The sequence below is a fragment of the Haliaeetus albicilla genome, chromosome 16 (assembly GCF_947461875.1).
Source record: "Haliaeetus albicilla chromosome 16, bHalAlb1.1, whole genome shotgun sequence".
NCBI lineage: Eukaryota > Metazoa > Chordata > Aves > Accipitriformes > Accipitridae > Haliaeetus > Haliaeetus albicilla.
Genome location: NC_091498.1, coordinates 26424378 through 26438241, shown reverse-complemented (window position 1 = coordinate 26438241; position 13864 = coordinate 26424378). Strand labels below are relative to the sequence as shown.

The following is a 13864-nucleotide window of genomic DNA, read 5'->3' as shown; positions in this document are numbered from 1 at the left end:
TTTCCAACTTTCATAGAACTACTAGGATAACCGATTCTAAGCAATACTTTTGCTTTAAATTAGATTTAAATTTCTTTTAAAACATTTTGATGCAGATGAAAATAGGAGCACAAGATATATACTTACAAAGTCCGTAGCACCTTTTGCTCTTGGCATAAATTAACAGGAATACTGTTTATCTTGGTCCCTGTTAGAGTTCTGGGGGAAAAAAAAACAACCCATAGATAAACGTTTGCATTGTTGATGGTAGATGGCATAACAAGCGTATGGAAGAGCAGAATAAGGATGGTGTCTCAGCTCTCAGGGTGCTAGATTCACCCACCAAAATTTTTGGGGGGTTGGTTTTTTGGAAGAGGCCAACTTTTCTGTTTTTCAGTTCTGGGAGAGGGGGGTTAGTATCAATGGCCTTTTCATAGGCTGTTGTCAGTTTACCCTATTAAAAAAATAATAATTAAGAGGCACCCAGGTATCACAGTAAGGAAAGCTATATAATTACATTTATTGACAGGGAAGAGAACATATATCCAGTTGCTCTCCAGATCCACTAATCATATTTAATCACTTCACAAAAGGCAAAACCAAGAAATTATTGGAAATTATTTCTGTAGAAGATACTTACAAGCTCTCCAGATTAACGGTTCCTGTCAAATTAGGAAACCACTGCACCATGCTGGCACCCCGAATGACCCTAAAAAATTCCCCACAAAAATTAGCTGTAAACTATTATGCAAATGCATTGCTACATTCAATCCTGCTATCAGGCAGATATTTTCACTGAGGAGACATTCTAACATTCTTACTGCTTTTGTTTAAATTTTACACACAAATAGTGTGTAAATGCTAAGTTTTTTCACTGCTGCTTATACTAGCAATTTGCTTAATAAATTACTCCTCCATTAGCAAACAACTGGAATTCATCAAGCTGGGAAGAGTCATATCAATACACATATGAAAAGGGCATAAACTCATAGGTAGTTTGTAGTTCAAAGTTTGAAGTCTCACTCCATTTTCCTTACTTGTCACCCCCAGAACTGACACGTTTTGAGAGCATGCATGCACTAACCTGCAAAACATTCTCACAATGTACATCTCTGTTCAAAAACCACCTAGGACATATTGCAGTTTGTTTAAGTAAGAACCTGAGCATTTGGCCTGAGGTTATGTGTCTTATGCAAGATAATGAAGATTTAAAAAAAAAAATAAAAAAAATAAAAAGGTTATAAAGCATATTTACTAGACCTTCTTAAGAAACTGGATATTCCCAACAATAATGATGTTTATTAAACCTTACTGCAAAAAAATTGTAAGGTAAGAGGCAGTCAGAAAATTTAGTTATTTTGTGTTCTTAGCCATAACATTTCTTATCCATTTATTGTACTATGTAGTTGAGAGGATACTTACAGAGAATGCAGATCTGACAGATTCTGAAATGCTGAGTTCCCCACAAAAGACAAAGGATTATCATACAAATGTCTGGAAAATGAAGAACATGTTTCAATCATTGTTCTTACAGTCATTGTCTGCTAAAGACTAAAAATAGATGCATGAAAATTACTTACATCGTTCTTAGAAGGGGGTTTCCTGCAAATGCACCATCAGGAATTATGGAAATGTAGTTACTGTGAAATCCCCTAAAGATATTAGCAAAGAAGAAACCCAAAATTTAAAAATATACTGCCAGTAAATTCAACCAATAGTAATTTTCTTCACACCTACTCAATTCCCATTCCTGCCAAAAACAGGATTGTACTTAAATAGGAGTAAGTCAAACTGTAGGAATAACTTTGAAGGTATGATTTCTGTCTAGCGCACATGAGCTAAACTGAAAATATTTCATTAAACTATTCTGTACAAAACACGCTCCTGTGCTTTCTCTCTTCTTCCTCCTCTCTCAAGGAGGGGACAAGGAAAACGTGTGATCAGTGAATACTTCATTCTGCTACTGGAGGCCAAAACCAGCTCATGATTAAGATCTATGCTAATGGTTCTCCTGAATAATTGCTTGCTTATATAACTCCAAAATAATTTTCAATAGGTTCCCTCTCTAGCTGATGATTGCATTTTCCTTTAATTATAGCTTCACTTAGCATAATTTAATCTGATTTAGGTTGCTGCATAATGAGACAAGCATTCTTAAATCCAGGAATTTCTTTTCTCTTTTTATTTATGGAAAGGAGAAAGAAAACTGGTAAAAAGGGAGAATAAGTAATACTCACAACTCCTTTAGACTTGGGAGTGCTTTTATGGCTTCAGGGAACTCTACCATGTTATTATAATTTAAATCCCTAGAAAAAACAGATTTTGTAAAATTGTAAAATTCTTAGTACTGATCATGAATTGTCAAAATAATTTTTGTTTAAGACAATTCAATGAAAGTAAACTAGGCCATAGAATAACTTAACTTAGATTTAGTCTTCTGATGTTTTACATGCTTTATAACCAGCTAATAACTTAGATAAGATATTTAATATTATCCAGAGGATTATTCATATTAAGTCAAATGACATTTCCTTACAGTGAAGCTCAGTATTTTTCAACACCTCTCAGACTTTCCTTCAACAGAATTTACATGGAAATGAACTACGATTTCAAAGTTAAAAAAAAAAACAAACCACAAAACAGTAGATACAAACAACTACTCTTTATTAGCTTACTAAGAAACCTTTTTTTTCAGGTTTTATAAAAGAAACAGTAAATAACCCATTAGGTAATAGCAGACCTTGTAGCAAAAACAATTATAAATACTGAACAGAAGCAGAGGAAAATCTCATCACACTGAGTCAGTGCACATCGGTGATAGGGATCAGTTGAAATCTCAGTTAACTTGTCATCATTCTAGCAGTAATGTCAGGACCTGCCACAGTCATTTTTCTGCAAAAAGGACTCCTTATGAGCAGCAAAAACATTTTGAGAGCCTTACATCAGCTGTGTATATTTACATAGCATCTAATTATTACTTCATTGAGGTTCTTAACTGATGGATGAGGAGCCGACTGAGAGCTTATGGGTCAGGATTAAAGGGAGGGCAGACAGAAGCGACGTTACAGTGGGGGTCTGCTACAGGCCACGCAACCAGGAAGACCGAGCAGATGAGGCCCTCTACAGACGAAGACGACCAGCCTCATGTTCACAAGCCCTGGTCCTCATGGGGGACTTGAGCCACCCCAATATCTGTTGGAGGAACAACACAGCAGGGCATAAGCAGTCCAGGAGGTTCCTGGAATGCCTTGATGACAACTTCCTGCTCCAAGCGATGGAGGAGTCAACGAGGAGAGGTGCTACGCTGGACCTTGTTCTCACCGACAAGGAAGGGCTGGTGGGGAATGTGAAGCTCAAGGGCAGCCTTGGCTGCAGTGACCATGAAACGGTGGAGTTCAAGACCCTGAGGGCGGTGAGGAGGGCGCACAGCCAGCTCCCTACCCTGGCCTTCAGGAGAGCAGACTTTGGCCTCTTCAGGGATCTGCTTGGTAGAGTACCATGGGATACAGCCCTGGAGGGAAGAGGGGCCAAAGCAAGCTGGTCAATATTCAAGGATCACCTCCTCCAAGCTCAGGAGCCATGCATCCCAACAAAGAGAAAGTCACGCAAAAACACCAGGAGACCTGCGTCGATGAACAAGGAGCTGCTGGACAAACTCACACAAAAAAGGAAGCCTACAGAGGGTGGAAACAAGGACAGGTAGCCTGAGAGGAATACAGAGAAATTGTCTGAGCAGCCAGGGATCAGGTTAGGAAAGCTAAAGCCCTGCTAGAATTAAATCTGGCCAAGAATGTCAAGGGCAACAAGAAAAGCGTCTATAGGTACATCATTGATAAAAGGAAGACTAGGGAAAATGTGGGCCCTCTCTGGAAGCAAACGGGAGACCTGGTTACCGGGGTCATGGAGAAGGCTGAGGTACTCAACAACTTTTTTGCCTCAGTCTTCACCAGCAAGTGCTCCAGCCACACCGCCCGAGTTGCAGAAGGCAAAGGCAGAGACTGGGACAATGAAGAACTGCCCACTGTAGGAGAAAATCAGGTTTGAGACCATCTAAGGAACCTGAAGGTACACAAGTCCATGGGACCTGATGAGGTACATCTGCAGGTCCTGAGGGAACTAGCGGAGGAAGTGGCTAAGCCATTATCCATCCTATTTGAGAAGTCATGGCAGTCCAGGGAAGTTCCCGCTGACTGGAAAAGGGGAAACATAACCCCCATTTTTAAACAGAGAAAAAAGGAAGAGCCAGGGAACTACAGGCCAGTCAGTCTCACCTCTGTGCCCAGCAAGATCATGGAGCAGATCCTCCTGCAAACTATGCTAAGGCACATGGAAAATAAGGAGGTGATTGGTGACAGCCAACATGGCTTCACTAAGGGCAAACTGTGCCTGACAAATTCAGTGGCCTTCTGTGACAGGGTTACAGCACTGGTGGATAAGGGAAGAGCGACTGATGTCATTTATCTGGACTTGTGCAAAGCATTTGACGCTGTCCTGCATAACATCCTTGTCTCTAAATTGGAGAGACATGGATTTGACTGATGGACCACTTGGTGGATAAGGAATTGGCTGGATGGTCGCACCCATAGAGTTGCGGTCAATGGCTCCATGTCCAAGTGGAGACCAGTGATGAGCAGCGTTCCTCAGGGGTTGGTATTGGGACCAGTGCCATTTAACATCTTTGTTGGCTACATGGACAGTGGGATTAAGTGCACCCTGAGCAAGTTTGCTGATGACACCGAGCTGTGTGGTATGGTCGCCACGCTGGAGGGAAGGGATGCCATCCAGAGGCACCTTGACAGGCTTGAAAGGTGGGCCCATGTGAACCTCATGAAGTTCAACAAGGCCAAGTGCAAGGTCCTGCACAGAGGTCAGGGCAATCCCAAGCACAAATACAGGCTGGGCAAAGGATGGATTGAGAGCAGCCCTAAGGAGAAGGACTTGGGGATGCTAGTTGACAAGAAGCTCAGTATGACCTGGCAATGTATGTTTGCAGCCCAGAAAGCCAACTGTATCCTGGGCTGCATCAGAAGAAGCATGACCAGCAGGTCGAGGGAGGGGATTCTCTCCCTCTACCCTGCTCTCATGAGACCCCACCTGCAGTACTGCGTGCAGCTCTGGGGCCCCCAACATAAGAAGGACATGGACCTGTTGGAGCAAGTCCAGAGGAGGGCCGTAAAGATGACTGGGGGCTGGAGCACCTCTCCTATGAAGACAGGCTGAGAGAGTTGAGGTTGTTCAGCCTGGAGAAGAGAAGGCTCCGGGGAGACCTTACAGCAGCCTGCCAGTACCTAAAGGGGCCTACAAGAAAGCCAGAGAGGGACTTTTTCCAAGGGCATGTAGTGATAGGACAAGGGGTAATGGCTTTAAACTGAGAGAGGGTAGATTTAGATTAGATGTAAGGAGGAAGTTCTTCACTGAGGGTGGTGAGGCACTGGAACAGGTTGCCCAAAGAGGTTGTGGATGCCCCATCCCTGGCAGTGTTCAAGGCCAGGTTGGATGCAGCTTTGAGCAACCTGGTCTAGTAGAAAGTGTCCCTGCCCACGGCACGGGGGTTGGAACTAGATGATCTTTAAGGTCCCTTCCAACCCAAACCATTCTACAACTCTATATAGACTCTAAGAGAATGACAAGATCTGGAGTAAGCAGCATTCCTGGACTCCTCCAACTCCTCGTGTTAACAGAAGTTGTCACTGGCTTGCCCTTGCCCTCCTTCATTTGTTTTATTTATTCAGCATTCTCCTAAGCATAACGAAATGCACCACTGAAGGACATACCACTTATTAGACATTCACTGAGTGAGCTGAGGGGAAATGGAGATTGTGACCCCAGTGGCTGAAAACCATTCCTCGCCAAGGAGGCACTCTGGAGGTTGAGGAGTACTACGGAGCTAGGATCTGGCCACTACAGACTCCCAGTTCTGGGGGGAGTATGAATTGTAAGCGGGGACAGCAGACACGGGGCGAGGGGAAGGTGATGCTTCCTGTCCCCATTCCCTGTTTCTGTCTGAAGGAACATAAGGCTCACTGCTTCAGATAAACCAGTCCATAATCTTAGTATTTGCCAGTATTTTAAGTGAACTCAGGTAAATCTCTTGTACGAGAGCCTGGGAACCAGCAGCTGGGCTGTCTTCTACCCGCCTGCACAGGATCAGTTCAGGAGCTGCGGGGACGCATGAGCAACAGTCTCCTCGGCAGGCACTGGTGCCCATCCAGTAATGGAGGAGCAGCGGTGAACAGCCTGCTGCGGCCCTCTGAGAAACCTCCTGTCATCACACAACAGTTTTGGCAGTGTCTCTCAAATATGTTTAATCCTACACTAAATCTGAGAAACAAATATTTGTCCCTTATCACCCACAGGGCCACTCAAACACTTCTGATATATCCACCTGACTCAGTGGAGTGCTATGCAAAGATATACCAGCTAGGTCAGGGCTAGGAACATTAGAGCCACATCATGGCCTGGGTGACATTTCACCCAGGCTAATATTTACCTGCTTCTCAGCATAGTTAATTAGTTTTGGTGGAGCACTGCACTGATACTAGCCTTCAGTTCGAAAACCTGAGCTGGACCTAAATGTTGGTGGTATGTGTTGCGTGGTGCACACATGCCTTATTTGCAAAATCTTCACCATACCAGTAAGGTAACCTTGATTAAGCTGGGAATGAGACAAACACTGAATTACAAATTACTTTAAGAAACATACTTACAAGGTTTCAAGGTTGTCTAATCCATCAAAACAGTGTTTTCCTATAGTTTTTATTTTATTATTATGAAGATGCCTACAAAGCACAAACAAAACAAGCATGAAAACAAGTGAATGATTTCATGTAAGTTAAATTAGCAGATATTTCCATGAAATCAAGACAGCTAAATGGTTTAGAAAAAACATTGCATGGGGTGGATTATGCAGAAGAATGTCTTTTACTTCCAGACAGAAATATTTCATGCTCATATGGGAACAGAATAGATTGCCTGCAGTCAAGACAACCTATTTTAAACCTTTACTCACCCTCCAGAAGCGTGATAAAAATATGATTTAAACATATAAATCAAACTAATTTTTCATATTCATCCTTGGAGATATTTAAGACTACACAGAAACAGGTCTGTGGCAGATAATATTTTCTTCTTTTAATATCTCTGAAAGCTTTCTCTGACAACCACTGGTTTGAAATATTCATTACTAAAATGAGATGTCAGGAAAATATATACATCAATCTCACCACCCATAGCCCATTTGACTTTCTGTTTAGGAGAAAGCCTTTAGCAAACCTTCAGCAGATTGTCTACTATATATGGTGTCATCTCGCGTTGGTGGTATAGGTTGTTACTAGACAACTGAGCTAAAACATAGCAAAATATCATTTTCAGTACCATCCTAGATTAATCAAAACTGTAACTGAGGAGAGAATCAAAGTGACCTACGAAATACATTTACAAATACTCACAGAACAACAAGACTTGAAAGGTTTGTAAATGCGTAGTCAGGAATGTGTGTTATTTTGTTGAGAGCCAGCGTTAACGCCTGCAGAGAGGGGAGATTGCTGAGCGGATAGATGGGAACTTCTGTCAAACTGTTGTCATCCAACCAAAGGTGACGCAACTGCACCAGACCCTCAAAACTGTCTTCTGGTATGGCAGTAATATGGTTAGCATCTAAACGCCTACATTAAAACACAAAGAATTCACATAGTGAACTCACAAACTACAGATAAGTAAAAAAAAGCAATTAAAGTCCTATTACTCCTGAATATTTTTTTGAAGCTTAAATGTGCTTTACTGAAATAATTTAATATTGGAAAGTTCAAAGGTTTACTGAATGATGCATGAACACCCCGTAAGGCAAATGAAGAGCCCATAAAAGAAAGCTTCATAAAAAACTTCTCAGACATTTTTAATAAAACATTTTAACAAATTCATATGCTTATAATCAGCTTAACAAACTGAATTGGTAACTCAATAGACATCTCGCCCCCACAAAACCCCCAGCTGCTAATACTGGAACAAGTCTTCAAAATGGTAGCTTGATAGTGTATCAGAGATTGCAGAGGCATTTACTCATTTGATTATCCCTACAGCTACGTTGTCAATAGCATCATATACTGTTATATGCTTTGTTTTGTGGTACTGCTGTACACCTTCAGCGACTACTTTAGAGAACAAGATTATTAAAAGCAGTTCTTGAACAAAGTCAGAGTTATGCATTATCCTGACAAATAAAACATTATATCATCAACCAAAACTGAGAAATTTCTTTCACTCTTGCACCTGACCCTTTTTAACATGCTCCACAACAATACGCAAAACAGCACATTTGCACTGTTGACTCTTGTACATACATTACCGGATCTGCCATCACACTTTTTTCCCCAAATGAACTCCAATCGCAAACATTAGTAGTAGTAGTAACACACGTGGAAAGTGACTTAAGTGTCTTTCATACAGGAAGTCAAACCATGTGCGACAATTAGTTCTGCTGCAGTTACCGGCTCACCTACGCTATGGGGTTTCACTGCTTCTTCAGGTTTCAAAGCATCAAAAAAAAAAAACCCCCCAAAAAAACCAACAACCAAAAAAACCCAACACTCCACACCTGGAAACCTAGGAGGCTAAAATGCACATCCTCAGCTCCAGCTCCAGATGTGAAGCCCTCACGACGGGACATGCAGGTGTTACTGTCAGAGTCTCGGCCAGAATCCTGATCCACGACAACTGACAAACCTGATACTGCAACTCCTTGTCTGATGGCTTTGGCAGTGACAACAGAAACTCTCGTGCAAAATGACATGTGCTTTTCCCTCATGCAATGCACTCTGAACCAAGTCGTTTTTTTCATCTTCCTACACTAGCAGTGTAGTTACTTGGATAGCATCAACGGCAACCAGGGCAGGCAAAAGACACAGATGGGGACTGGTTCAGGTTCGTCCACACTATGCCATGTAACCAGGGGTGTCAGCAACAAAAGCGGAAAATCACCCATACTAAAAGCTTAGGCTTGGATTTACACAGATGGAAGCCCCAGGAATGGGCACCGGCAAGGGATGAGCCAGGAGGAAGCAAAACATTAATAAAGCACTATTCTTCATATGGGGATGAGAGGAAAGGTCAGCAGTGATAGCCCACGAGATGAAAAAAATAGGATTGTAACCGATCCGAGCCAGCGTAGGGCTGAGAGCAACAGGCAATGTTTGACTGTCCTCTGACCTAGAGGCTGTCTTCTCTAGATCAGCACTCAGCTGAACCGTGGTGACTTTGCTGCAAACATGGAAGAAAACACCTTGCATAACCGCTTTGAAATGACTGGTGTACCAGCCATGGTGTGTACGCTGCTGTCCGGGGAGACAAAACACGTATACCCTCCTCCATTAGCACTGATGTTCATTACGACACAAATCAGCACAGGTTTTGAGTTACATTAAGCATTCACTGTGTTTCTAAAGCCATGATCAGACATGCTCTTGAAAGTCCAGCTGGGTTAGTTTAAGAAGTCATTGCCTCCAGCCATTCATCCCGTCCCTCTCTGGGCTGGCAGCGTGGACCAAGTGACTGTGCTGCATTTGTCCCTGGGCACAGTCACGACAGCTTCAGTAGCAGCAAAGTGCTTCTGGACCTCAACACTTAAAGGACGTGCTGAATTCAAAGGGAGAAGACAAGCTTGATCAAGAATTAATGCACTGAACAGAACTCTTTTACGGAAATAGATTGTTGCGATGTACAATGGTTTACATATTTCAAATTATTAAGAAAAAAAGTCAGCAGCTGAATTTCCATGTAATAAAGTCAAGAAATACATCAAATTAAGCAACAAATACACCAATACAAGTGGGAACTTACAAAACTGTCTGCAGTCAAAGGCTCTCTCCTTGGAAGAGTGAGGTGCCATTAGCTCTAAAGCTATACATCAAAGAGCTAATTCCTATGGTTCATATAACTGGCATCCCCTTATCATTTGCCCCATGGTCTGACAGGTGTGTACACTATTCTGTTTGAATGCTTTTAGGCTGCACTGAGACTGGAACGTTTCAGAGAAATTAAATGTCTGATAATAATAAAGAAAAAAAAAATGGAGAGGGGGGAAGAGGAAAAAAGCCTGCGGCTCTGCTTCAGAAAAAAAAACAAAACTAGAAATTACCTGTCTTTCTTCTCTCTCCTAAATTCACACACCTCCCTGAAGATCAAAAGAATTATTTTCCAGTGGAATAAACATATCCGAGTCTTCTCCAACTAATTTCTCCCTGACCCCCCCTTCTTTTTTTTTCTTTTTTTTTGGGGGGGGGGGTTGTTTTTTTTTTTTTAAGAGAGAGACTCAAGAGGCAGGCCTCAGTCCTTGTGACTACTTGTCTACGCCTTGTTTGTACTTTCACTGTGCTCCTTGCTAAACTCCATTTACTCTAGCAGACTTCAGAAAACAAAAACACACAATGAAGCCCCAAGCCCTGCTCCTCCACTCCCACCGTTAAAGCAGAAGATGACCAGAGGAAGGATGGACACACATAACGCGGGAGTCGAACTCGCAGCCAGGGAGAACAAAGAGGGTCATGGAGAAGATGACGGACGCTTCATCCCTAGCTTGCTTTGCCAAAACCTCTGTCCCCCAGCGCAGGCGGATCAAGTACTGAAGTAACTCTGCATCTTAAACTGAGGGCTCTCCACAGCCATCCAGTCTGTTGTGTTCATCCTTTCCTGCCCATAGCAATAAAACCGAGGAGGGGAAAGGAGAACACCACCCGCCGTTGTCATTGAGCAGGGAGGTTTGGAAGGTGAAAGAGGGCGTTTTTCTGGCTCTTCTGTCACTTCTTTCCAAACTTTTGGCACCATCTTAACAAACGCGATGTCTGAATAGGGCTGAAAGTAATTAGCGATGCTAAATCATAAAGCCAAAGTCAAGAAGAAAGACAGGGCATCCTGCTGTGATTATTTGCGTGTCTCCCACTCTCCATTTACATAGCGACTTCCCGATCCCTGCGTCTGAAGATCACTGTGCTAGCCCAAGGTTTTCCCAGAGGCCAACAGATATATCAATAAAATAGTTGAAAACGGATGGTTTGCCCAGAGTTTTCATTGACCTTCATTTACAGTTTTAAAGGGAAAACCTGTGATTTACAAATGTTATAGCAACAAGCACAGCATCAAAAGAACCAAAGTGGGTATTACTATGATTACACAAAAAATATTTATTGGTGCTGGATTTCTGTTACTAATTGTCATACCTCAAGACTTATTTTTAACTCATTTGGCCATTTCTGTCTCATTTGCATTTTTTGTGTTCCTTCATGCCTCTTAGCGTAAGCCTGATGTGCCACAGTTATTTTTTTCTTTTTTTTTCTCTTCCAAACAGTCAGAGCTTACCCACATTATGTTGAATGAACAAAACACACAGCTGAAACGCTTCTATTCAGCGTGAAATGCACATAATGGAGTACCTTGTGAAACACCTGAAAAGCAAACCTAAAACATTTGACAACTTCCACAAAATATTACAACTGAGGACCACACCTCTTTAAGATGGGATAAGGGAGTACTCACTAGCTCCAATGACTAGCAAAGTACGAGTAATATTCTTCTCTTGGACTGAACTTTTTCAAAGACTGTCCTTTTCCATTAAAGTGTTAAAGATAAGACTATGTTCTTTAAATTAGAGCTTGCAGCATGTACTTAAATTCCTTAATCTTTCAGAAGCTACTCCAATTCCAGCTTCCCTATAGGCATTGGCTTGTGAGAGACCTTTACATTTTAGTCTATAAATTCAGAGTTTACTTGCGGAGCTGTCATCTTCACTTTCATTACCTGTCAGATTCCCTCCTCACACAAACTCCAATTCCACAAGAAGAAGGAGCAGGAGGATGATAGAACCTATATATTCAGCAGCTCTTATATCAGTATTTGACATATTGTTAAAACCAGTAAAGAACATAGCAACTTAAAGGTCTTCAAGCAATTAACTCAGTTTTAAGGAAACTGTAAACTAATATGAACTCCTACCTCGATTCAAATGAATAAAAGTTCCAAAGTCTAACACACATATGTATGAATTTTTTGTATTTATACAGTAATATAAACACACACAAAACCACCATTCTGACTCCAGTGTATTTCAAATTTTCATAAAGCTTTTCACTACAAATCTTAGGCCATGCCTGCCAGGAGTACACTAGTATATGGAGAGCCGATAATACCTGGGAGGGGGCACAGCATGGCAGCCACCTTTTCTAATATATTACAGTGGGGAGGAGGGCGGGAAAAAAGGCAGGAAAAAATTAAATTTATTTGTTTCTGGAGCATTGGGAGCTTAAGAAAAAAAATCACCAGATCTCCTCAGTGTTTCCCTCCTCCCCTGGTCTCAGAAACAGCACCACACCAAACCGCAGCAGAAGCTCCTGTGCCAGACGCTTGCACAAAAGCAGGTGCTTGCCAATGAAGCGGGCACAGCAGCACTGTCACTGGGCACAGCACCTACTTACAGGGTTAGAAGGGCTAAGAGGCCAGGTCACCATGGAGGAAAGGATATTCATGGCCCCAGTTTGGGCTGGCCAGCAGCACTGCTTAGGGCAGGCACCCTACAGCCTGCATCCCTTGTGGATAGCGCCGGGGAGGCCTCCAGAACCACGCTAGTGCGTCTCCTCCGGCTGCCCAGTCCCTCCAGTGCCGCTCCTCCGGTTTATTCTTCTCCCATCCTCCCAAAGATGCCAGGTGCTAGGCAGTGAGGGTGCCTGCCCGCCGGACCAGGGGAAGGCAAGGGCAGAGCATCCCTCGGCCACGCAGGTAGGGTCGTGCTGCGGCCAGGCTGCGAAATCCGCAGCTCTGTGTGATCCCAGCCGGTCTGGAGGGATTGGGAACGCGACGGGGAGAGCTCGGCACAAAGCTCAGTGGGGGGAGGAAAAAAAACCCCTATGTTCTGTTCCCACCCTGTAGTCTCTCCAGGCGTGTTATGGTCAACTCTTGCTCTGCTGGGACAAACCACAGACAGCATGCCAGTGTCCATCGCTGTAGATGCTCCCCAAGGAGCCGGCCAGGCTTCTTGCCACAAAGCCCACCTGGGTGTTGCACATGCAAGATACAGCTCATAAACATCATCTTAGTAATAATATTCATTACGAATGCACTACCACACAGTTTGTTAATACTATCTGCCTCAAAAGAGGAGACCATTACAGATTTATTCGCAGCTGCTATCCCAGCCTCAGTAGCTCTCATCTGTGACCACGCTCAGCCTTCCAGCCTTCAGCGACTGGGAAATTTTAACAGCCTCGTACTAATAGCAGGAGTTTAACGTTGACATTAATAAAAGGAAAAATCACTCCCAACTCATGTTAAACCACTTCTGCTCAACGGCAATTGTTAAAGAACTTTGCTCTTTAAAGTGCTCCTTCAAAAACCACAAAGAAATCATTCAAATAACACTGGAGTAGATTTTTAGGTTTTGAAGTTGAGTACTGATAAGCCTGGTACCTAGGAAATTCTGCTACAATGCAAGGCAATAAACCCACCGTGTTAACAGAGGTACTTTAAAATACTCAGCACGTTTGCTCACCATATCAAGCGGCGGCTCTCTGTACCTTATGTGTTGAGAACATCAATACAAGGATTTGCTTTATTCAAAGACAAATTTACAGCAGCTCTCAGAAACTAATGATACATGCCATATTTCAGCCACCAGTACTGATGTGTGTGTGTGTGTTTAAGATGGTACCAGTCAGAGATCATACCAAGTTTGCTACATTGCCCTTAGAGAATTCAGCTAATTTTTATGTAGATGCTGTGTAACTTCCACCATCCTGGTTAAGTTTCTGGTCATTCTGTTTCTAAATTATTTCCTGACTTTTATTCAAACATTAGCAATTCCTTAAGCAAGCCCAGACAGTTAAAAAAAAAATAAATATGGCTA

General features: G+C 42.6%; 1 protein-coding gene across 1 annotated transcript in view; it reads right to left on the bottom strand.

The window, feature by feature from the left end:
* LGR4 (leucine rich repeat containing G protein-coupled receptor 4) overlaps positions 1 to 13864 on the bottom strand; it is an 84837-nt gene that overhangs the window by 13318 nt on the left and 57655 nt on the right. The window contains exons 5-11 of the mRNA XM_069804057.1: positions 7428 to 7643; positions 6687 to 6758; positions 2217 to 2285; positions 1560 to 1631; positions 1402 to 1473; positions 620 to 688; positions 127 to 198 (exon numbers count right to left, since the gene is read on the bottom strand). Coding sequence (XP_069660158.1) covers positions 127 to 198; positions 620 to 688; positions 1402 to 1473; positions 1560 to 1631; positions 2217 to 2285; positions 6687 to 6758; positions 7428 to 7643 — 642 coding nt within the window. The remainder of the gene's footprint in view (positions 1 to 126; positions 199 to 619; positions 689 to 1401; positions 1474 to 1559; positions 1632 to 2216; positions 2286 to 6686; positions 6759 to 7427; positions 7644 to 13864) is intronic.